Source organism: Delphinapterus leucas, chromosome 20 (assembly GCF_059928025.1).
Source record: "Delphinapterus leucas isolate spDelLeu-1000000601 "Yukka" chromosome 20, BTC_Dleu_Yukka2, whole genome shotgun sequence".
Classification (NCBI taxonomy): domain Eukaryota; kingdom Metazoa; phylum Chordata; class Mammalia; order Artiodactyla; family Monodontidae; genus Delphinapterus; species Delphinapterus leucas.
In genome coordinates this window covers 12,553,575-12,577,317 of record NC_143148.1, presented here as the reverse complement: position 1 = coordinate 12,577,317, position 23,743 = coordinate 12,553,575, and the positions used below count along the sequence as shown (strand labels likewise).

The following is a 23,743-nucleotide window of genomic DNA, read 5'->3' as shown; positions in this document are numbered from 1 at the left end:
ATGACCCTCTCACTGGCCTCTGAAAAATCCATCACTGCCTGAGGTCCATAGCTGTGCAGGCAGTGGTCACGCAGGGATGACTCGGCCCCACGTCTGCTCTGAGGGATCACCTGGAATATCGGCAGAAACAAGTGGTGGCCTGGATGGTCAGACAGAGGAGGGAGCAAGGAGTAGTAGCAGCTAGGGGCCAAGTGATGAAAGCCCTAAGGGGTGGCAGACAGACCTGGGTTCAAATCCCAGCCAGGGCGCAAGTGTAGTCCCTCTCTGAACCTCTGTCATCCCATCTTAAGTAGGACTGCCTCAGCGCGGGCATCCCAGGGCCAGGTGAAGGTGTGCACTGGGATGTGGTGAGTTCCCAGCAAATGGGGATCTGTGACTGTCAGGATCCCAACAGGAAACAGAAGGCATGCTCCATTGAGGACGATTTGAAGAGGGCCTATCGAGAGTCTTGACAAAGGTGTGAGCAGGGAATGGGGAAGCCTTGGGGCCAATAGGAGGGAGCTTTACTTCCGGGCAGGGGTGAGGGGGGTGGGGGAGGACAGGGGGTGCAGAGTCACCTGGAAGGAGCGGAGACCCTTAGGCAAGAATGGCCGCTGCTGCAGGGAGGAGCCGGGAAATGATAGGTCCCCTCCGCTACGTTCACAGGACTTACTTCATGGGTGCAGCCCCACGGGACCCCACACTCGGTTTTATGCTCTGCTCTCCTGTTTTGAAATTCTTTTGGCCGTGCCGCGGAGCATGCAGGATCTTAGTTCCCCGACCAGGGATAGAACCCGTGCCCCCTGCAGTGGAAGCGTGGATTCTTAACCACTGGACTGCCAGGGAAATCCCTGTCCTGTTCTGAAATTCTGAACATTTGAATCAAGGGACCTGCATTTGCATTTTGCACTGGGCCCTGCAAATTATGTAGCCAATCCTGAGCCCAGCCAACCTGGAAGCCAGAAGACAGGGGAGCCAGTTGCTATGGTCCATACAGGTCAGCCCACCCCACTCCGCCCCCGGCGACCCCGGGGCACAGAGCAGGATGGAGAAGCTTAGACTGTGGGTCAGGAGGGGCAAATGGAGACCTCCAGCACAGCAGCAACTATTACTACGATTATTCATTGTCTTACGATGATGACTAACTCTTCCTCAGTAGTTTATTGCAGTGAGTAAAAGCACAGACTCAGGACTCAGCAGGTGTGGGTTTGAATCAGAGCTCTGCCACTTACTAGGTGTGCGATGTTGGGCACGTGGCTTTGCCTCTGGTCTGAGCCTCAGGCGCCTCCTCTGTGCAAAGGGAAGGACCCTAATGCTAAGCCATTTGGTGACAGCGGGATTCTGGGTGGCAGTACATGCCAAGGTCAAGGCCATGGATGCTGGAGCCTGGCTGCCTGGGGTCAAGCCCAGCTCTGTGGCTTACCAACTGGCTAACTTGGAATTATTTCTCTTTTTGTGCGTCAGTTTCTTCTTCAGTCAAATGAACATAATAACAGTAGTGATTTCATACGAACATTGTAAAGATTACAAGACGTACTGCATGATGTAGTTTCAGAATTGCTGACCCAGCAAATCTAACTAAGAGACAATTCTTGCCTACAGGTTTTAAATTTTTAATTGCCTTCCACCAGAGGGCACATCGTCACTATACTGTGTTCAAAAGTTGGGTTATTTCTCTGCCTTCCGTCAATTCTGTTATTTATGTGAAATAGTTGTTTCATTTGTTTCTGATTATATTCCAGTTTGGCACTTCCCCCCATCCATGGAGCTTTTAAAAAATGTATTTGGCGGGGCGGGGGGAGGTGCCATATGAGACGTTAATATAGTGCCGAAAGTTACAACTGCCAGTTTATAGTTCACCTGTGTGACAGCTTGCTCGCCTGAGTCCTGATGCCATTTAATGCTCTCGCCCCAGCAGCAAATGAGAGCTCCTGTTTCTACCCATGCTTGCCAACACTTGGTGTTGGCAGACTTTTTAGATTTTTTTTCCCAGTCTGGTGAATAGGCAGCATATCTCACTGCGGTCTTTGCATTTGCATTTTGAGGGGAACTGGTGACCTTGAGCATCCTTGTCTCCCTTTTTGGCCATTTAGGTTTCAGAGGGAAGGTTTGGGGCCTCCTGCCCTAGACAAGTGCAGAGCCGGCTCTTCCCTCCACATGGAGGGGGTTAGGCCCACCAAGCCCTGGGGACCAGGAGGTGAGGTCCCCGTTGTTTAAGGGAGAGACTGAGGCCCAGGGCAGATGAGAGCCTGCGGGGGGTGGGGCGGGGGGGGGGGGGTCACGCAGCGATGGGTAGGCCCAGCACAGGACTCCTGGCCCCTTTCCCCAGCAGAGGGAGCCCGAGGTGGGGAGTGACTCAGTGGGCCAAGGCCCCCATATGGAGTCCAGCTGGGCCTCAGGAGCTGCCACTGGGGAGGGGAGCGGCCTCCCAAGGCCCTGCTGTCCCCTGGGGCCTGCCTGAGATCCCAGACACTGTGCATATGCAGGAGGGAGGGGGTCGGTCCAGCCGGGCACATCTCCTCGCTGCTCTACCCCTCAGGGCACCAGGGCCAGGCTGGGCTGGGGGAAGTGCTGGCTCCGGGTCTGAGGGTGTGTGGCTGTGAGAGTGATCTCTTCCCCCTCTGCCTCACTCTGGGCCTGTCTCCCAGTCTCCCCCAGTTCCTCTGTGTCTCTCTTTCTCTTAGTTTTTTTCTCTCTCTTTCTCACCTGTCTGTCTGTCTCTCTGTCTCTTTACCTCTCTCTGTCTTACTCTCTCACTCTCTTCTCTCCGTCTCTTTTCATTTCAGTTCTCCATCTCTGCCCCTCTCCCTTGATCTCTCCTCATCCCTGTGTCCTCCTCGTGTCCTTCCCCTTGTCCCCCAGCCCAGCTGCTGCAGCAGCCTTCCTGGAACCCCGCCTCCCAGGTCTAGGCCATGTGACCCAGAGTCCTCCTTCAGGGCCTCCTCCAATTGTCCTTGCCGGCCGAGGGGCCAGATGGTAGAGTCCCAAACCCCTGCTTTCCCAGTCCCAGGGGTCTGACCAGCTGGCCTGGCTCAGCCGTGGGCTCTTGCCTGGGGAGGGAGGTGGGGGGCTGGTCTCCTGCCATCTAAGGGGGACCAGTCAGGGGAAGATGCACGTGGAGTCTTTGCAGCTGCTGAGCTGAGTCCATAAAGACTGCCTCCCACCCTAAGCCAGGCTCTTTCCTCTGGCCGAGAAAACACTCTCTTTGCCCCACATTTCTTCATCTAGCTCATCATGGCCCAGAGTCAAGAGCTACACTGTCCAGGGTTTGAACCCTCGTTCTCCTACTGTGTGACTGAGGACAAGTGACCCCACCTTCCTGAGCCGCATCATCCCCAATTACAGAGAAGCAGAGTGACTGAGGGCCACTAGGGTTTCGTGGTCACTTGGTCCTGGGTTCAAATTCTGGTTCTGGCAGTTTTTACTCTGGACCAGGCATTGATCGTCTCTGAGCCTCAGTCTCCCCAGCTGGAATATGGGAAGACAGCAGGTGGATCCGAGAAGGAATCAGGTTGATGTGGGGGTCAGGGCTTGTGTGTCACCATGTGGCAGAGCGCCTGAAGCTCTTTTGGAAGTAGGCTCTTCTGTCTTTTGTTTGTTTGTTTTGTTTTTTACCTTTAATCTCTTTTTTTATCTTTTTTTTTTTTTTTTTGGCTGTGCTGCACGGCTTGTGGGATGTTAGTTCCCCGACCGGGGATTGAACCCAGGGCCTCAGCAGTGAGAGCATGGAGTTCTAACACTGGACCACCAGGGAATTCCCAAAATACACACTCTTAAAGAGTACAATTCAGTGATTTTTAGTGTATTTACAAAGTCAAGTGACTCTCACCACTATCTAATTCCAGAACATTTGCATCACCCCAAAGAGAAACCCCGCACCCATTAGTTCCCTCTACTAGTCTACTTTCTGTCTCTACAGACTTGCCTGTTTTGGACATTTCACGTAAATGGAATCGTACAATATATTGTCCTCTGTGTCTGGCTTCTTTCACAATGTTTTCAAGAATCATCCATGTTGTTTCTTTGGTTTTAACGTTTAAAGCTAGTTTACCTTTTTTTTTTTTAATGTTAACCTTTAATACCAAGAGAAGCAGAAGAGCACGGTGACCAATCCAACAAACAAAATCAACACGCATTTATGGAGACTTACTGTGTGCCAGGCATGGAGCCAGGAGCTGGGCTCCAGTTGTGAACCGTACAAACATCCCCATCTTCCCTGACCTCATATGCTGTTGTGAGGATTAAACGAATTCATTCTTGTCAAGCGCTTAGAGCAATCAGGGTGTGTTACCCATTATTGCTGCTATGGCAAGAAGTTCAAACAGAAGGGTATGACGTGAAAAGTGAAGTCTTCCTTCCTCCTCCACATGCAAGTCCCACTCCGCAGGGGTGTAACTGCTCTCAACTGTTTCTGCTCTATCCTTCTAGAAATATTCTCTGCATACCCACACACATACACATGACATACAGACTATAGTGAAGCTTGCCTTTTCACTTGCCAAAACACCCTAGGCATCCTTCCTTGTCACAAAATCGAGGATATAGTCTGTCCTTTTAAACTGTTGCATGGTATTCCAGGGGTAGTTTGACAATGTCATTAACCAGCCTTTGAGAAACCTTCGGGCTGTTTTCAATCTTCCACTAGTATAAATAATGCCACAACAGACATCCCTGTCCATATGTATTTGAGCCTACATGCAAATATTCTGTAGATAATAATCCTCAAAGTAAAATTTTGGGACCAAAATGTGTATGCATTAAACTTTTTCATAAATATTGCCAAGTGTCCTCCTGACACGGCAGTGGACACACCTGCATTGTGAGAGCCATCCATCTCCCCACATGGCGGACATCATTAGGTATTAGCAAGCTTCTTCACCTCTGCTAATCTGAGAAGTGAAAGATATTCTTTTGTAGTTATTTGAATTTGCATCTTCCTAAATATTGAAGGAGGCTGAACATCTTTTCATGTGTTTAAGGACCATTGTACTTCTGTATCCTTAGCCCATGTTTGCAGGAAAGGATACACATTAAATGGGTGTTCAAAATACGTGGCATTTTTGTAGAAGTAGAAAAGTGGCAGCCCCTGGAATTATTCCATCTCAGGTCACACGGCCACTTGCTGGAGAGGTGGTAGAGGAGTTTTCATTTCATGGGGAAGTGGAACTTATAACCTGCATATTTCAGACTATATTGAAAGTTTCCTGAATTCTAATGCATTTTTAGTTTTCTACACATCACTACAATGTTTTTCTTAGCGAAAAAGTTTGGGGGATGACTATTTCATTTTTCTTTGATTTCTGCCACTTATAATTGTGCCTTTAATATTTTTTCCATTGTACATGGTTTTGACTTGTTATAAGGTTTGATTTTTACCCATTTTTATGACTCCTACAGATTGTGAACTGTATCAGCTGGGATTCTTTGGGGTGCAGTTCATAGGACTTAGGCTAAAAGGGGACAGTGTTGGCTCACATAGCTGGAAGATCCAGGGGGTATGAGCTTGGGGCATGGCTGGATCAGTTCCTCAAATTACGTCCTCAGGAATCTCTCTCTGTCTTTGTTTCTACACCCTGCTTTTCTCTGTGTTGGCCTCGTCACTGGGGAGCCTGTTCCCTCCTGGTGGCAAAATTGTCTCCAGTATCCCAGGTCTGTGTTCTTCTACCTTTAGGAATACGATGAGAAGGAGACCACCCCTTTTGAGCTCACACACCTTTCCAGCAAAAGTGGGAAGAGTTTTCATTGGCTGATCATAGGTTACATGCCATCTCTTACCCAATCCCTGTGGCCAGGGTGATTCAGTGTTCTCATTGACCAGGCCTGACTCACATGGCCATTCTTGGACCGCTTGGTTTCATCAGCCCCTTAGGAAACAGGAATAGTTTTCATTGGCCCAGCTTAGGTAATAGGACCATCCCTGACCCAGTGTTCTGATTGGCCAGGTTTAGATCACGTGGCCACCTTGGCCCTCTAGGTTTTATCAGTTCCTCAAGAAGTTCAGGACCTGAGAGTGGATTTTCAGGTGCTGCAAAGGAAGGGACGGATGTTAGGCAGGCAAAACCAACCCCTCTGCACTACAGAACCTCCCAACAAAAGTCTTAATTTGGTTCTTAAGTTTCCAGCTTTGGGTTTCAGTCTTTTGCTGTAATCTGTTACCACTTAATTTCATTATTTTGTTTTCTTTTCTAGACTTCCCCCATCTGTTTAGAATCACACAATACATAAAATTTGGGGGGGGGGAAGATCCTACTAACCTAGATATCTTCGGTAAAACATAAAGTCTCACTTCAACGTGCCTCCGGATCCCACACTGCAAAGGGGACTTCAACTATAATTTGGTGTGCATCCTTCTAGGTCTCTTTCTATGTGTTAATAGATGTACCTATATGGATTACCAATGGTTTCATTTTCTTTGTATTTCATGCTTAATTTAAATTCTTGAATAAATAAATATCATGGTCCAGACATCAAAAACTATATAAAAAATCCTATGTGAAAAGTCTCTCCTTCATCCCTGTCCCCATTCACTAAATTCTCATCCCCCCAATAGGTACCACCTGTTATTAATTTCTTGTTTATTCCAGGGAATTTTTATGCATGTGTAATCCACTACAAATATCTATTCATAAGTATGTTCTCAAATTGTTTTCCTCTTAACAGTAAATCTTGGGTATTATTCAATACTGATGTGGATTTGTTTAACCGTTTCAATCTTGACGAGCATCGAGGTTGTTTCCATTTTTTTTTCCCCGTTATAAGCTCTGCTATGATGAGGTCTTTGGACAAACATCTCTGCTATGGTGACCATCCTCAGACAAACATCTTTGTGCGTATGTGCCAGTGTTTCTTTTTTTTGTTAATTTAGTTTTATTAGTATTATTTATTTTATTTTTGGCTGCGTGGGGTCTTCGTTGCTGTGCATGGGCTTTCTCTAGTTGCAGCGAGTGGGGACTACTCTTCATTGCGGTGTGCGGGCTTCTCATTGCGGTGGCTTCTCTTGTTGTGGAGCACGGGCTCTAGGCGCGGGCTTCAGTAGTTGTGGCATGCGGGCTCAGTCGTTGTGGCTCGCGGGCTCCAGAGCGCGGGCACAGTAGTTGTGGCGCACAGGCTTAGTTGCTCCACAGCATGTGGGATCTTCCCGGACCAGGGCTCGAACCCATGTCCCCTGCACTGGCAGGCAGATTCTTAACCACTGTGCCACCCGGGAAGTCCCTGTGCCAGTGTTTCTTTAAATACATTCCTAGAAGTGCAAGTGCCAGTGCTGGATCAAAGCATTTTGACACATGTTGCATTTTGATAGGACCTGCCAAACTGCCTTCCAAAAAGGCTCTACTAATTTACGCCACCACTGACAGTGGCTGAGTGTGCCCATCTCCCTGTATCTTTGCCAACACTAGATATTATTGATCTTTAAAATTTTTGCCAATCTGATGAATAGAAAAGGATACCTTGTTTTAATCTGTATTATCCTGCTGATTAGTGAGACTGGGAATCTTTTCGTGCGCTTATTTTTTCTTCTTTGTGTTGCCTGTTCACATCTAATGCCCATTTCTCTTTTGGGTGATCTCTCTTTGCTGATGTCATTCATTTGTGCGTTGAACAAACCGCAATTGAAGGCCTGTTACATGCTGGACACTGTTCTAGGCACTTGGGAATACAGAGGTGAATTGACACAGCCTGTGCCCTCATGAAGCTAACATTCCAGAAGCAGGAGACCAATTAAAAAAGGCTTCACAAGTAAAGACAGTTATCGGATGGTGGTTAAGTGCTGCAGAGACAAAGGAAGAAGGATAAAAGGGAATTCTTTTACTGTTAAAGAAACTAGTGCCTTGCTCTAACACATACTATTTTTCCAGCTTGTTATTTGCCTTTAACTAATCTAGAAATTTAGGTTGTTGCAAAAGTATTTTTTTAAAAACAAAAGTATTTTTTGTGGCCAAATTTATAAATCTTTCCCTTTACGGTTTATGTGCTTGGAAAGATTTTCTCCATCCCAAGATTATAAAAGCATTTGACCCGGTTTCCTTAGTATGCCTTATGGATTTACTTATTCCACTTAAGTCTTTAATCCATCTGGAATTATTTTCAGCATAAAGAGTGAGGAAGGGATCCAGCTAAATTGGTCAGCGACTTGGCCCCTGACCATTCATTGAATAACCCATCCTTTCGTCGGAGGTTGGAAATGGCATCTATAAACTGTATGAATTCTCCTGTGTATTTGGGTCTGCTTTTCCACTTTCTGTCTATCCCTGTGGCACATCAACCATTATAGCTTTGTATTGATTTTTGATATTTGGAAAGGTTGACTCTTTGGACAAATTACCTAACTTTTCTGGGCCTCAGTTTCCTCCTCTGTAACATAGGGATACCACCAACCTCGAAGGGTTTTTCTGAGAACTAATGAACTAATGGGCCACTTTAGTCCAGGGGGTCAGGAAAGACTCTTTGAAAAGGTAACAGCTAAGCTGAAATCTGATTGACTGGGAAGAGCATGGCTGGTAGAGGGAATAGTTATGGCAGAGGCCTTGAGACAGGAACTAGCTTAGTGGGTTGCAGGATCAGAGAGGAGGGCAGCGCTTCTGGAAGGAATTGGGCCTGGGGAGAGTGGAATAGTGGCCTCGACCAGGGGTTTGGCTGTCACCATAAAGGTACTGGAGAGCCACAGCGGGATCAGGAGGGAGGGTGGGGCCTGCTGACCCTACCCTTGTCCCTACAGTCGATGGAGTCTCAAGTGGAGGAGTGGTACCGCGAGGTGGGAGAGTTGCAGGCGCAGACGGCGGCGTTGCCGCTGGAGCCGGCGAGCAAGGAGCTGGTGGGCGAGCGGCAGAACGCGGTGGGCGAGCGCCTGGTGCGTCTGCTCGAGCCGCTGCAGGAGCGCCGCCGCCTGCTGCTCGCCTCCAAGGAGCTGCACCAGGTGGCGCACGACGTCGAGGACGAGCTGGTGAGGATCCGCGCGGGGATCTGGGGCGGGAGGGGTGTGCGAGGGTGGGGCGGGGCATGAGGCCAGAGGCGGGCCAGCGGGCAGAGGGGGTGGAGACTGGGATGGGGGCGGGGCCATGGGACTTAAGAGGGTTCAAGGGTGGAGATGGCTGAGGGACCTATCCACTAATAAGCAGATAGACTCAGTCATTCAGTCCTTAACTTTTTCACTTACTTATTCACTCATTAATTCACTCTTCCACATTTCATTAACACTTTCAATCACTCATTGATTTATTCATGAAGTTATTGATTTATTCATCCACTCATCCTTTATTCATTCTTTCACTCATTTATTTATTATTCACTTACTCACTTGTCACTCATCCATTCATTTCCTCATTCACTAATTTGCTCATTCAGACTTGTCCTAAGTCAGTGACAACCCAGTGTGGTTAGGAATGTGATGGGGAAGCAGGGGGCTGTGAAAGCCGGGAGGAGGCATCTGGCCAAGTTCAAGAGTCAGGGAGAGTTTCCTGGAGGAGGGGATGTCTGAGCTGAGACGTGAAGGAAGAGTACATTTGAGGGAGCCTGCTGAGGGAGTGGGAGGGGAATTCCAGGAAGCAAGACCTGCCTGTGCAAAGGCCAGAGGTAAGCATGAGCCTGGCTCGAGTGCAGAGAGCAAGACAGAACATGTCCAGAGAGGAGGCTGAAGACGTGAGCAGACTTTTAGGCGAGGAAGGGGCTTGGATGCCGGGGAGACTTGGATGCTTACAGCTTAGTTGGGAGGGAGGGGTCCTTGCGCTGCTCCCTGTGTCCTTCCCTTCACCTTATCCCTGATTCCTCTCCAGGCATGGGTCCAGGAGCGGCTGCCACTGGCCACGCAGACAGAGCGAGGCAGTGGTTTGCAGGCCGTCCAGCAGTACATCAAAAAGAACCAGGTGAGCAGAGCCATGGCAAGGGAGTGGGTTAGGACACATTTGGATACAAATGATAGAAAACAGCTCAAGGTGGTTAAAGCCAAAGAGGGGAATTTATAGGCTCTTGTAACTGGGGAGACCGTGGACCGCAGATAGATGCATTAGGTGCTTCCAAGATGTCATGAATCTCTCATTTCCATTTTTTTTTCCTGTTAGCTTTGTTCTCAGGCCAGCTCTCCTCTCCTGCTGGTAAAAGAACTCCAACAGATTCAAGTTTATATCCCACCAGTAAAACCGAAGAGAATTTTTCTCTCTCAGTAATTTCAGCAGTAGTCCCAGGAATAACTCTTTTGGACTCAACTTGAATCACATGTCCACACTGAACTAATCATGGTGGCCAGGGATTTAGACAGCTCTGAATGGCCTGGTCTGGACTAAGGGCTCGCCCTTGGAACCTGTAGGTGGGGTCAGCCTTAACTTTATCTGGGCTGAGATGGAGACAGGGGGATTCCCCACATGAAAATTAGGGTCCTGTGACTAGAAGTAAGGACACTGGCTACTGGGCCACGAAAAAGAAAACAACAAACCAACAAGAACCGCAGACACCTATAGGGAGAGAGGACAGAGATAATCGGAGGGCTGACACCTACACCGAGCACAGTGGGGGGCTTCTGAGCTGCTAAAAATCTCTGGACCTTTATTTACTTCCCTGAGACTCAATTTCCACATCTAAATAAGTAGAGACTTGGTCTAGAGCCGTGGTTCTCCAGTTGCTTAGGGAACCCTTTTGCAGAGGAACTCAATTGCAGAGGAACCCTTTGATCAAAGCCACTCTCTCGCCAAAGCCCAAAGTAAGACATATATAAGAGGGGTAATAATAATACAGTGATGGGACCTCCCTGGTGGTCCAGTGGTTAAGACTCTACGCTCCAAGAGGGAGGGGATATGGGGATATATGTATACGTATAGCTGATTCACTTTGTTATACAGCAGAAACTAACACACCATTGTAAAGCAATTATACTCCAATAAAGATGTTAAAAAAAAACAACTCCCATCCCCCCCCAAAAAAAGACTCTACGCTTCCACTGTAGGGGCACGCACAGGTTCGATCCCTGGTCGGGGGAACTAATATCCCGAATGCCACGTGGCATGGCCAAAAAAAAAATAATAATAATGATAACAATAATAGTAATACATTGATTAAAGACTTACTGTGTGTCAAATACTGTCCTAGGGGGTTATATCAGTTATTTAATTTAATCTCCACAATAACCCTGTGAGGTAGGTATTGTCATTACCACCTTTTATTTTTAAAAAAATCTAAGTTGGGAGAATAGGGCATTGAAGGATGGTGGGAAGGTGAGTACAGAAATTATTTTGGAAAGATTCGTGATTATGCTGCACTTGGTGGAATTCTTTAAGAGGCTGGAGTTTTGCTTTGAGTTTTGTTTTTCTATCTTGATGAAAATACTCCTGGCTGTCAACAGTGTTGGGAACAAACAAAACTGGCCCATCGTTTTCACAGTTGAGGAAACTGATCAAGTGCACTTAATGCTTAAAATTGGGGGAGCTCAGCTGTGTGTGTGAGAGAATGTTGGCTACACAGGGGCTGTTAAACACATACTAGCCGCTGGTGTTGACTGAGCACCTACTGCCTGCCGGACACGGTTCTAAGTGCTCCACAGTACAGCAACCCCACAAGGTAGATATTAGGGGGCCGCCACTAGCCATGTGCCTTCAGCAAGTTCCTCAACCTCCCTGTGCCTCAGTTTCCTCATCTGTAAAATGAGAATGATGTCTGGCTCCTGGCGTTGGAGTGAGGAGTAAATGAGTGGCTGCAGGGAATTCCCTGGCAGCGCAGTGATTAGGGCTCTGCGCTTCCACCGCGAACCGCTCCATGCCATGAGGTGTGGCAGGAAAAAAAAAAAAAGAGTGGCTACATTATGCAAAGCCCTTACTTAGCAAAGTGTCTGGCAGGCACTTGGTGTTGGCTATTATTATTAACTCCATTTACCAGTTGGGGAACCGAGGCATAGGAGAGGTTAACTAAAGTACTCAGCAATTACAGAGCTGGTGGAGAGAACCTTCTGGGGGTGACAGAAGAATTCTGTATCCTGATCTGGGTACACAGGTGTATAATGTGTAAAAATGTGTCGAGCTGTACCCCTAAGATTTGTGCACTTCACTGTATGTAAATGATATGCATGTAAATGATACCTGTGTTTAGGTCTGTGTTGCAACCATTAGGGGGGTAATCTTGCAATCATCGGGCATCTTGTTTGAGAGCAGAGTCTCTGGATCCAGCCTCCTGTGTTCAAATCCTGTCACCCCCTTACTAGCTGCATGTTCTCTGGCAACATACGTCACCTCTCCGTGCCTGTTTTCCCACCTGCAACGTGGCGGGGGGATGGGTGAGCGAGGAACCGCAAAATGCTTAAGTGGTACCCGGCACGTGGTGGGCCATCTGCGGCTGTTTGTTATCCTCTCCTGGGCGGCGCCAGTCGTGGAGGCGCCCTCTGAACGCTCCTCTCCACTCCCACCCCCAGGGCCTGCGGCGGGAGATCCAGGCGCACGGGACGCGCCTGGAGGAGGTGCTGGAGCGCGCGGGCGCCCTGGTGTCGCTGCGCAGCCCCGAAGCTGAGGCCGTGCGCCGCGGCCAAGAGCAGCTGCAGAGCGCCTGGGCCGGACTGCGGGAGGCGGCCGAGCGGCGGCAGCAGGTGCTGGACGCCGCCTTCCAAGTGGAGCAGTATTACTTCGACGTGGCCGAGGTGGAGGCGTGGCTGGGCGAGCAGGAGCTGCTCATGATGAGTGAGGACAAGGGCAAGGTGCGCCCGGGCTGGGGGTGCGGGGGGGCCTGGGGGCGCTGGAGCCCGGGGCCGGCCCCTGCCTCCTCATCGCGGGCGCCGTGTGCCCCCAGGACGAACAGAGTACCCTGCAGCTGCTCAAGAAGCACCTGCAGCTGGAGCAGGGCGTGGAGAACTACGAGGAAAGCATCGCGCAGCTGTCGCGCCAGTGCCGGGCGCTGCTGGAGATGGGGCACCCGGACAGGTGGGCGGGCGGGGGATCGGGGCCACGCAAGGGTGCGGGGCCGGTTCTTAGGGAATGATCCAGCAGGATCTGGAGCTTCGCTGTTGGAAATTGGGGCAAGGCCAGGATTGGACATTGGGGTGGGGGTGGGGTCCCTCACTGCCCCGGGCTGGTGCTTTCGGATTTTGGCAAGTGGCTGGGGGCCGGGAAGAGAGGAGCGCTGCGCAGGGATGTTTGAGGGGGTGGGGCCGGGAGCACTAGGATTTGAGTGTAGGGGAGGGGGGTGATGTCTAGGTCTGAGGGGAGAAGTAAGAGCTCAGGACAGAGAAGGGTCCTCTCCCTAGGACAGAAAAGCCTGGAGCACTGGGATTGGGCATGGCCTGAGACCTCTTGGACAGCGGGTCATATGGCCTCCCTGAGTTTAAGTGCAGGGCCCACATCTAGGAGGCTGGGCCGAGGGGTGAGATCTGAGACAGAGGCACAGAGCTAGACCTCTGTCCGCCTGAGCCTGGAGACTGGGACTGGAGGTGAGGTGGGTTGTCTGGGGACCCAAGTAGGGGGTCTGGAGTCCCACTCAGGTCGCTGGAGGGGCCAAGTGTGGGACCACAGACTGGAAGGCTGGGAGGGGGTGAGAGGGGGTGATGAGCTTAGGAAAGCAGAATTTTCCCTGAGCGCTGAGATGCAAGTGCTGGGTTGGCTGCATCCAAGGCTTGCAGAACAGAGTCCCGCATGAAGGAGTCTGACGGGACTCAACCTTGCCTGAAGGGTGGCCTGCCTGAAGGGTTGCACAGCTCTGCCCTGAGCTGGGGCGGGGGGTGGCAGGGGGTCAGAGCTCTGTGCTGGAAGTCTCAGGGGGCTCCATCCCTGCCCCTGCCTGTCCCCCAGCAGCGAGCAGATCAGCCGGCGGCAGTCTCAGGTGGACCGCCTGTACGTGGCACTCAAGGAGCTGGGCGAGGAACGCAGGGTGGGCCTGGAGCAGCAGTACTGGCTGTACCAGCTCAGCCGCCAGGTGGACGAGCTCGAGCACTGGATCGCAGAGAAGGAGGTGGTAGCTGGCTCACCTGAGCTCGGCCAGGACTTTGAGCACGTCACGGTGAGCAGCATTAGGAAGGAGCAATGATCCAGTGGCCGCTGTGTCTGCTACTAAGGTTCTCTGGGCCTCAGTTTCCCCATCCATCATAGGAGAATTGTAATAGCACCACCGCATGGCTCTGTTGAGACACAGATGGATTAATATAACGTAAAGCCCTTAGGACAGTACCGAGCACACACAGGGCCTAACACAGTGTTAGTTATTACTCTTGTTGTCTTATTTTTATTCTTGCTGTTACTATTATCGCTACAGAATGAGCGCTCAGTAAGTGTTGGGTATTTTTTGTTGATTGTCATCATTAGTGTTGTTGCTGTTCTCACCTGCCACAAGATGGTGGGCTGGAGGGGGCTGGCGTGTACGGCACCTTTGCCCACGCTGGGGCCCCATTTCCTGGTGGCAGGTGCTGCAGGAGAAATTCTCGGAGTTCGCCAGTGAGACCGGCACGGCAGGGCGGGAGCGGCTGGCGGCAGTGAACCAGATGGTGGACGAGCTGATCGAGGGCGGCCACACGGCGGCGGCCACCATGGCTGAGTGGAAGGACGGGCTGAACGAGGCCTGGGCCGAGCTTCTGGAGCTAATGGGCACACGGGCCCAGCTGCTGGCCGCCTCTCGGGAGCTGCACAAGTTCTTCAGCGATGCCCGAGAGCTTCAAGGACAGATCGAGGAGAAGCGGAGGCGACTGCCTCGCCTGACCACCCCGCCTGAGCCGAGGCCCAGCGCCGGCTCCATGCAGCGGACCCTGCGCGCCTTTGAACATGACCTGCAGCTCCTCGTGTCCCAGGTGGGGAGCTGGCGGCCAGGAGGGACAGGTGGGAGGGCCTGGACAGTGTGACCAAGGGATGGGAGCAGCAGAGCAGGCAAAAATCAGGCTGTGGACCACATTGAAATTAGATGGTGGGATAGATAGAAAACAGACCACGGAACCGGGAGAAATCACATGATGTGGCAGGTGGAAAACGGACTGATGGCATGCTGCATAGACTCAGACAGTGACGGAAGAAAAGTGGTATAGCATGCCTGATAGAAATTAGACAGTGTTTCCAGTGGAGATTGGGCAGGGGTTCTCCTAGAAACTGTTACCCAAATCCAGATGGAGAGTCTAAAAGGAATTGCGAGGGCATTGAGAGAAATTTGGCTGTGGGGCAGATAGAAATTAGGCAGCAGGTCTCTGACAGAAATCACATGATTTTCCTCGAAGAAATTTGGTGGGTTTGGATTTAATGAATGGAAATCAGAGCTAATAAGAATCAGGCAGTGGGTCTGATAGGAATTAGGAGGTGGATCTGAGACGTCAGATGGAAATGAAGCTGTGGGCCTAATAGGACTCAAGCAGTAGAACCGAAGGAAATTGGGTTGCAGGTCTAACGGAAGGTAGAAATTGGACAGTTATTGTATATGCATCGTACAGACGACTGTTAGAAATCAGGCAGAGAGACTGATAGTGGTTACATGGTGGGTCTGATACAAGTATGGTGGTCCCGCCAAAAGAAATCAGGTGGTTGAGCTCATGGAGCATGAGCAGTGGGTCTAACACACACAGCAGAACCAACGGAAATTGGGCAGGAGACCTGATAGTAATTGGAGAGCGATTCTGAAGGAAATTGGGTAGTAGGGAGTGGGTCTGAAAAACATTGAGTGGAAAATATTGGACAGCATGTCTAATAGATGTCAGGGTGGAGGAAGGGTTTCCTGAAAGAAACAAGATAGAGGTGGGCCTGAAAAAATGAGGTGGTAGACCCAATAGAAATAGAGCTCTCAGACTAAAAGAAATCAGATAGTAGACTGAAAGAAACCTGATGGTAGGTGTAAAAGAAGTCAGAATGCAGGTAAGTCAAAGAAACATCAGGCAGCAGACATGAGAGAAATACGGTAGTGGGTTTAAAAGAAGTCAGAAAGTGGGAAAGTCAAAAAGAAATCAGGCAGCGGATAGGAATGAAACCCAGTTGGAATCTCAAGGGTGCAGGCTCCTTACTTCTTTAGGCTCTGCACCCAGCCAGCAGATGGGGGAAAGAGAGGGTGGAGCCTGGACCCCGTGGAGGGCTGGTGCTCGACCTGGCATGCCCCTCAGGTACGGCAGCTCCAGGAGGGGGCAGCCCAGCTGCGGACGGTGTACGCGGGCGAGTACGCGGAGGCCATCGCCAGCCGGGAGCAGGAGGTGCTGCTGGGCTGGAAGGAGCTGCTGGCAGCCTGCGAGGATGCCCGCCTGCACGTGAGCTCCACGGCTGACGCCCTGCGATTCCACAGCCAGGCCCGTGACCTGCTCTCCTGGATGGATGGCATCGCTGGCCAGATTGGGGCAGCTGACAAGCCCAGGTGCCCCTCATCCCACCTCGGGCTTCTTACCTGCCTTTGGGCAGCAACCCCCAGCCCATCAGCAGTCCCCTTCCCATAAAAAAAATCACAATAGCCAATACCTGTGTAGCACCTCTGCCTACCATGCACTGTTCTACATGCTTCTTGTGTTTTAAGACCCCTTGTCAGGCCTGGCATTGGGGCTCAGAGCACAGTGCATCCTCCTGCCTTTGTGGAGGGGTCGCAGCATGGGATGGGCTGACTCAAGATAGGGACAGGGAGGTGTACTGGAGGCTTAACCTAGTAGGCACTGATTTATTGCTCACATAACAGTTCGATATAAGTATCCAGCAGAAGCCTGTCCCATGGTGATTGGGAGCCAGTGTTCTTCCATCATCAGCCCTGGGGTGATTTGCTGGACCTTCTGCATCCAGCTACAGATGAGAAAAAGAAAGCGGGAGGATACCGTGGGAGCTTTTAGGGATTAAACCTGCACTCACGTTCTGTTGGCTCAGTGGTCCCAACCTATCTGCCAAGGAGGCTGGGAAATGTTAGCCCAGCAGTGTGTCCAGGGAAACAAGGGCCTGGAGAGTGGTGGATACGTAACATTGTTTTTGTGAACTGTGGGCCCTTGAGCCTGCATTCGTTTACTCAGCAAATATTTATTGATGCCTACTGTATGCCAGATGGTGAGCAAGGCCCAGCCCCTGCCCTGATGCAGCTTACATTCTGAGGGAGGAAGCAGGCAACAGATAAGTAAATAAACAAACACGTAATGTTATTTCAGAGAGTAATAAAAGAAAAATAGAGCAAGGTAAGAGGAAGTGAAGTGATCGTGAGTTGGGTAAAGTTCTGGGGGGAAGGGTCTTCCAGGTGGAGGGATCAGCAAGTGCAAAGGCCCTGAAGTAGGCTGTCGTTAAACATGTTTCAGCAAAGGCTAGGTGGTCCTTGTGGCTGGATGGAGTGAGGGGGGAGAGTGGGGAATGGTAGGAAATGACGTCAGAGGGGCAATAGGGCATGGTGAGGAGTTTCCCTTTGCTTGGAGTGAGATGGGAGCCATGGGGGAGCTTAGGGCAGGGGAGTGATGTGATATGATATACATTTGAGAAAGATCACTCCAGGTACCTGTGACAAATAGATGATGGAGAGCCAGGGTGGAAGCAGGTAGGCCACTCAGTAGGCTGCCGCCATCATCCAAGTGAGAGGTGATGTTGGCTTGGCCCAGTGTGGCCGTTGAAGAAATGTGGCAGCATGATTGATTTTAGGAATTGAAAAAATCTTTTCATTATGGAAAATTTCAACTCTACACAGATGTAGCAGTAACACATAGGGAACCCACGTGTGTACAGTGAACCCCTGGCCCATCTTCATCTATACACTCCCCCACGTCCCCTCCACCCTTGACGGAGTTATTTTAAAACAAATCTCAGATTTCGTATCATTTCACAGAGTATGTTTTCAAGTTATAAATGTCCAGTCTTGACTGATGGATTAGCTTCAGGGGCTGAGGGAAAAAGAGGAGTCACGGATGAATGATGGGTGAATTTACTGAGGTAGACATTTTCGAGGAGGGTACATTTGGGAGATAGGGGAGAATCAGGGAGATTGTTCTAGGCATACTAAGTCTTAGGTAGGAATCATTACAATGTGGGACCATCAAAAATAAATTTGGACATATTAAGTCTTTTTTTTTTTTTTTCCCTGCATCGTGTGGCTTGTGGGATCCTAGTTCCCTAACCAGGGATCGAACCCAGGCCCTCAGCAGTGAAACCGTGGAGTCCTAACCACTGGACCACCAGAGAAGTCCCTGGACATATTAAGACTTATAAAGCTACACTTGTTGACTGACAGAACCTTCAGAAATTTGGAATTTGCTTTGACCGTATAACAGCTTAGAACGGCACTGTCCAATAGTTATACAATGCAGGCCACAGATGTGAGCCACATATATAACTTAAGATTTTCTTGGGCTTCCCTGGTGGCGCAGTGGTTGAGAGTCCGCCTGCCGATGCGGGTGACACGGGTTCGTGCCCCGGTCTGGGAGGATCCCACATGCCGCGGAGCGGCTGGGCCCGTGAGCCATGGCCGCTGGGCCTGCGCGTCCGGAGCCTGTGCTCCGCAACGGGAGAGGCCGCAGCAGTGGGAGGCCTGCGTACCGCAAAAAAAAAAAAAAGATTTTCTTGTAACCACATTAGAAAAAGTAAAGAGAAGCAAGTGAAAATTAATTTTAGTAATTCATTTTATTTAACCCATTATACCCCAAATATTGTTACTTCAACATGTAGTCAAAATTATTGAGATAATTTTACCTTCTTCTTTATACTAAATCTTCAAAATATGGTGTCTACTTTACACTTGAACACATCTCAAGTCAGACCAGCCACATTTCAAGTGTTCACCTGCCACACATGTCTAGTGGTTACCATATGGGACAGCACAGACTTAGGTTAGAATCATTGGCTAGTGGAAGCTTCAGAAGTATAGCTTTAGAAAATTAGAAAAATTGGATCTTGAAATTCTAGGTTAGAATCACCAAAGTGGGACATTTTAGCCCTCTGGGAAAGTTGGAATCAGTGAAGAAGATTGGCCCTTCAGAACTTGATCATGGGAAGGGGGTGTCCCAAGGCGGTGTGGAATCCCAGCCTCAGGGATTTGGGTTCATCAGGAGCTGTGTACGTGGAGGGGTGGGGGAGGTCGAGGGAGGCGGCCCATGGCTCAGATTCCTACCCACCACCCACTGTAGGGACGTGTCATCGGTGGAGGTGCTCATGAACTACCACCAGGGCCTGAAGACTGAGCTGGAGGCACGGGTGCCCGAGCTGACAGCCTGCCAGGAGCTGGGGCGCTCTCTGCTGCTCAACAGGAGTGCCGTGGCTGATGAGGTGGGAGGGGAGCAGGGGTCTCCCTCTGCCATCTGTGCCCATCGGGGTGGGAGCCACCCCTGACGCCTCTCCCTACCCACCCGCCACTCCCAGATCCAGGCACAGCTGGACAAGCTGGGAACCAGGAAGGAGGAGGTGTCGGACAAGTGGGACCGCCATTGGGAGTGGCTGCAGCAGAGTGAGTGGGGCCCCGGACACACGTGGCTCAAGGGCACAGGGATATGCCCCGGCGTGTCAGGAAAAGCCCAGAGGGTGACAGTCATGCTTTGCACACCCCATGGGTCCTCAGCAGCAAACATGAAGGCCTGGGAGGGTGGACAAGGGGGCTGCCCCATCATTGACTCCCTGATGGCAGACACCTAGGGGAGAAGCTGGTGCCCTCGGAAATAGCCCCTGCCTCTCTCCTTCCTGCAGAGCCCAGAGCGGTCAGGGCTGGGAAACCAGAGGGGGTGTGGAAGGCCAGAAAAAATAGCCAGTGCCCCTGTGAAGGGCCCACAGGTGCCCCCAGCACCCTTACCCCAAATGTCTCTCCTCAGTGCTGGAAGTGCACCAGTTTGCCCAGGAGGCAGTGGTGGCTGATGCCTGGCTGACGGCCCAGGAGCCGCTCCTGCAGAGCCGGGAGCTGGGGAGCAGCGTGGACGAGGTGGAGCAGCTTATCCGGCGACACGAGGCCTTCCGCAAAGCGGCTGCGGCCTGGGAAGAAAGGTTCAGCTCTCTACGGCGCCTGACCACGGTCAGCACCCCATTTCCTGCCCCAGCGCCCCTCCCACGGCTCCACACCCATCTCTCTGTATGAGACAAACACACGGGCTCAGCGCTGTGTTGAGTGAGAGCCGGGACACACCCTCATTGGGCTCCCAGTCCTTGGGGGGACGGGGGTGGGGGGAGAGGGTTGAAGGGGGTAGGGGACAGACCTGTCACCTGTCACCAATGACAGTCCAGGGCTAGGATGGGGGAAGCACAGGGGGACATGAGAGCCCAGAAACACTTGTCTTGGCCTGGGGGAGTCTGATCTGAGACTTGAAAAATGAGGAGAAGAGACCATTGTAATTAAAAGTCTTAAGGTCTGGAAGGAAGGAGGCAATGGGGGGTGCAGAAAGGCACCTAGAGAAAGTGATGATTTAGCCAGTTCTTAAAGGAACCCTAGGTGTTTGCAGGAGAAGATAGGAATTAAGCTCCTGGCAGAGACAGGCCTGGACAACCTTGCTTTTTCACTAATAACTAATAAACTAGGTGGTGAGGCAGACGACCCAGAGCCACCTTCCCATGCCCCGACCCCACCCCGCCTTTCCGCCTGAGCCTGGCCCCTCTGTCCCCAGATCGAGAAACTCAAGGCAGAACAGAGCAAGCAGCCACCCACCCCCCTACTGGGGCGCAAGTTCTTTGGAGACCCTACGGAACTGGCGGCCAAGGCTGCGCCCCTGCTGCGACCAGGGGGCTATGAGAGGGGCTTGGAGCCCCTGGCCCGCCGGGCCTCAGACACGCTCTCGGCCGAGGTGCGGACCCGGGTGGGGTACGTACGCCAGGAGCTCAAGCCGGAGCGCCTCCAGCCGCGCATCGACCGGCTGCCGGAGGTCCCGGCGAGGGTGGAGCCCACGGCCCTGCCGGCTGCAGCAGAGGACGCCGCGGAGACCCCTGGGGCCCCCGCGGCAGCGGAGCAGGTCCGGCCGCGGCCAGAGCGCCAGGAGTCCGCTGATCGCGCGGAGGAGCTGCCCAGGAGGCGGCGGCAGGAGCGGCAGGAATCGGCCGAGCAATCTGAGGAGGCTGCGCGGAGGCGGCGGCCAGAGCGGCCGGAGTCAACGGAACATGAGGTGGCACACAGCCTTACCCTGGGCCGCTACGAGCAGATGGAGAGGCGGCGCGAGCGGCGGGAGCGGCGGTTGGAGCGGCAGGAGTCCAGCGAACAGGAGATGTCCACCAGAGGAGACCTGGCCAAGGGGTGAGGCCCCATGTGCCCAGGGAGTGGAGGAAGGGGGACACGGAGAGCTCCTGGAGCCACACAGGCCCAGCGGAGAGGGCTTCCAGGCTCAGAACTGCCTAGGGATGGAGATACATTTGTGGCACCCATTATGTAGAGATGTAAACTGAGGCTGGAAGAGGTTGGGAGTCGTTCCCACTATCCCACAGTGGCAGTGGCTTCCTCCAGGTGCAGGTTCTCTGCTACTGAGTTTCTGACCCCTGCATCAAATCCCCTGGATGACCCTGGGCAGGGATTTTATTCTCTCTGCATCTCAGTTTCTCCACTGGGCTAATGGTGGAACCATCACCTCCCTGATTGGAGTTAAGACCCTTTATCACAGTCTCTCTCAATCTTATAAACTGGGTGCTGTAATCATATCCATTTTATGGATGGAGCAACTGAGGCTCACAGAGGGCAAGTCACTCAGCTTGGGTGAAGCATGACTGGAACCCAGGCCTTTCAGAATCCTGAGTGTGTTGTGCACATCACTTCAACCAGCTGTGTCCCCAGAAAGAGGCCTTTGGTCAAATACGTTTCAGTGACAATGACTTCCTGACCCCTTTTAATTTTGTATTTCGTGAACATTGGCTGAGTGCCCACTCTGTGTGTGGTATGTGCTGGGGAGAGCAATGACCCAACCAGCTCCAGCCCTGCTTTCATGGGGCTCACAGTCCAGTGGGGGAAACAGACTTGTCACCAGAGAGTGTGACCCAGAATGATCAGGGCTGGGATGGGGGAAGTCCAGGGAGCTTGAAAGCTTAGGGGGTGGGTGGAAAAAGGCAACAGTATGTTCAAAGGCTTGAAGGCACCAGTTTGCATTTTGGTCTCTGTGTTGCTTAAAACTCAAGAGGGGAGAGAGGTTCCATCTTCCATTTGGCAGACATGTGCTGAGCACCTGTGGTGTGTAAGGCAAACATCTGAGACAGGCAGCTGCAGAAGTGGACAGGGACCTGGCATCTCAGGCTAAGAGGTTGAGGCTCCTCTGGCCAGCCAGGCTGGTCTCTGGGAGAAGGCATCCCAGTTCCATTGGGTCTTTCTGTGCCCACCCCCCCACCCCCAGGAAGGCCACCCTGGCTGACATTGTGGAGCAGCTGCAGGAGAAGGAGGCAGGCCCAGGGCTCCCTGTTGGGGTAAGTTGAGCCTCGGTGTGGGTGGGGGTATGGGGGCCCCTCTCCTCAGAACCGGAGTCAGAATCCCAAAAACACCAGTGCTTAGCCCTGCCCCCCTATCTGAACCCTGCAGAGGCTCTCAGGGGATGGAGAGGGCTCCCAGATGCCTCCCACAATCTGAAATTTTCTCCCTTAGAAAGATGAGGCCACCGACCTAAGAGACTCCTACCGCCCTACACACACACACACACACACACACACACACACACACACACACACACAAGTAGACTCCAGACTCTTCCCACATCTGTCCTGGACTTTTTCTCTAGCCCAATGGGGGTCTCAAATTTCCTTACTGACAGCCGTACGCACACAGGAGGCCCCAGATTCCTCCTACAAAGATGCTGGGACATCTACCTGCCTGCACCCCCTACCTCCATAGGTCTAACTCCCTTCCCCCTAAGATAGAGAGGGATTCCAAACGTAGGAGTCCTGACAGACCCACTCCCAAGACCGGGGGAGCCCTTAAGAGTTGGGCCTCCAACCCTGAGATCCTCCCATACTCGCCTTCAAGACAGATTTCCCTGCAGACAGATGGGACCCCCAGACCTGTGAGTTCCCCCAGACAGATGGCTCCCACACCCCACTATGGACAGCACCCCTCTTCCCCCTCCCTTCACACAGCCGTCGCTGCCTCAGCCTCGCGAGCTTCCCCCCGGCCGCCTGCCCAACGGGCTTGAGCCGCCCGAGCGGACACCTCGGCCGGACCGGCCGCGGGCGCGGGACCGGCCCAAGCCGCGACGGCGGCCGCGGCCCCGAGAGGGTGGTGAGGGCGGGGGAAGCCGGCGCTCGCGGTCCGCCCCGGCCCAGGGCAGCTCCGCCCCCGCGCCTCCGCCACCGCCCACTCATACAGTGCAGCACGAGGGCTTCCTGCTGCGCAAGCGCGAGCTCGACGCTAACCGCAAGTCGTCCAACCGGTGAGCGTGTGGGCGGGGCTTTGGAAGGCGGGTCCCAAGCTCAGGGTCGAATGAGTGAATAAGTGGGTCTGAAGAGGGAGGTGGGGCTAAACTTTAGGGCGCCCAACCCGTGGCGGGGTAGGCGAGGCCTGTAAAGGGGGCCTTAACTTCAAAGACTCAATCAGTGAACCGGAGGAGCGGGGCTTAAGGTTAGTGCGTCCAATGGGTGAGTGGGTGGAGCTTAGATGGGGGCGGGACCTGAAGAAAAAGTTATTACTACCCAATCTTATAGCAACCAACCCAAGAGTTAACTAGAGCTAATAGCAAACGGTGTGGGGTCTCGTCTAGAGGGTTCTCAAGGCTCGTGAGGTGGAGCCTGGAGAGGTCCTTCAACCAGTGAGTGGGGTGGGTTCATTTATTTCAATTTCAATTGAGGAAAGGCCTGATAAGGGGCGGATCCCAAACTGAGGGCTGAGGGGTGGGGGGCACCTCATATAGGTTTCCAGATGGGGGCCTAACAGTGATGTGTCTACTCTTGGAGTCCAGCTCCGGATTGTCCAACCCTTTTTTGTCCAACTGAGAGGCAGAATCTGGGGAGAGGTG

At 52.1% G+C, this 23,743-nt stretch overlaps 1 protein-coding gene across 1 annotated transcript in view; it reads left to right on the top strand.

Annotated features, from left to right (window-relative positions):
* Window positions 1-23,743, top strand: part of SPTBN4 (spectrin beta, non-erythrocytic 4) — a 70,238-nt gene that overhangs the window by 43,285 nt on the left and 3,210 nt on the right. Inside the window, exons 20-32 of the mRNA XM_022585624.3 lie at window positions 8,696-8,920; window positions 9,750-9,839; window positions 12,368-12,646; window positions 12,739-12,869; window positions 13,737-13,941; window positions 14,342-14,722; window positions 16,010-16,254; window positions 18,977-19,115; window positions 19,209-19,293; window positions 19,652-19,848; window positions 20,435-21,054; window positions 22,136-22,205; window positions 22,869-23,161. Of these exons, the coding sequence (XP_022441332.2) occupies window positions 8,696-8,920; window positions 9,750-9,839; window positions 12,368-12,646; window positions 12,739-12,869; window positions 13,737-13,941; window positions 14,342-14,722; window positions 16,010-16,254; window positions 18,977-19,115; window positions 19,209-19,293; window positions 19,652-19,848; window positions 20,435-21,054; window positions 22,136-22,205; window positions 22,869-23,161 (2,960 nt within the window). The remainder of the gene's footprint in view (window positions 1-8,695; window positions 8,921-9,749; window positions 9,840-12,367; window positions 12,647-12,738; window positions 12,870-13,736; window positions 13,942-14,341; window positions 14,723-16,009; window positions 16,255-18,976; window positions 19,116-19,208; window positions 19,294-19,651; window positions 19,849-20,434; window positions 21,055-22,135; window positions 22,206-22,868; window positions 23,162-23,743) is intronic.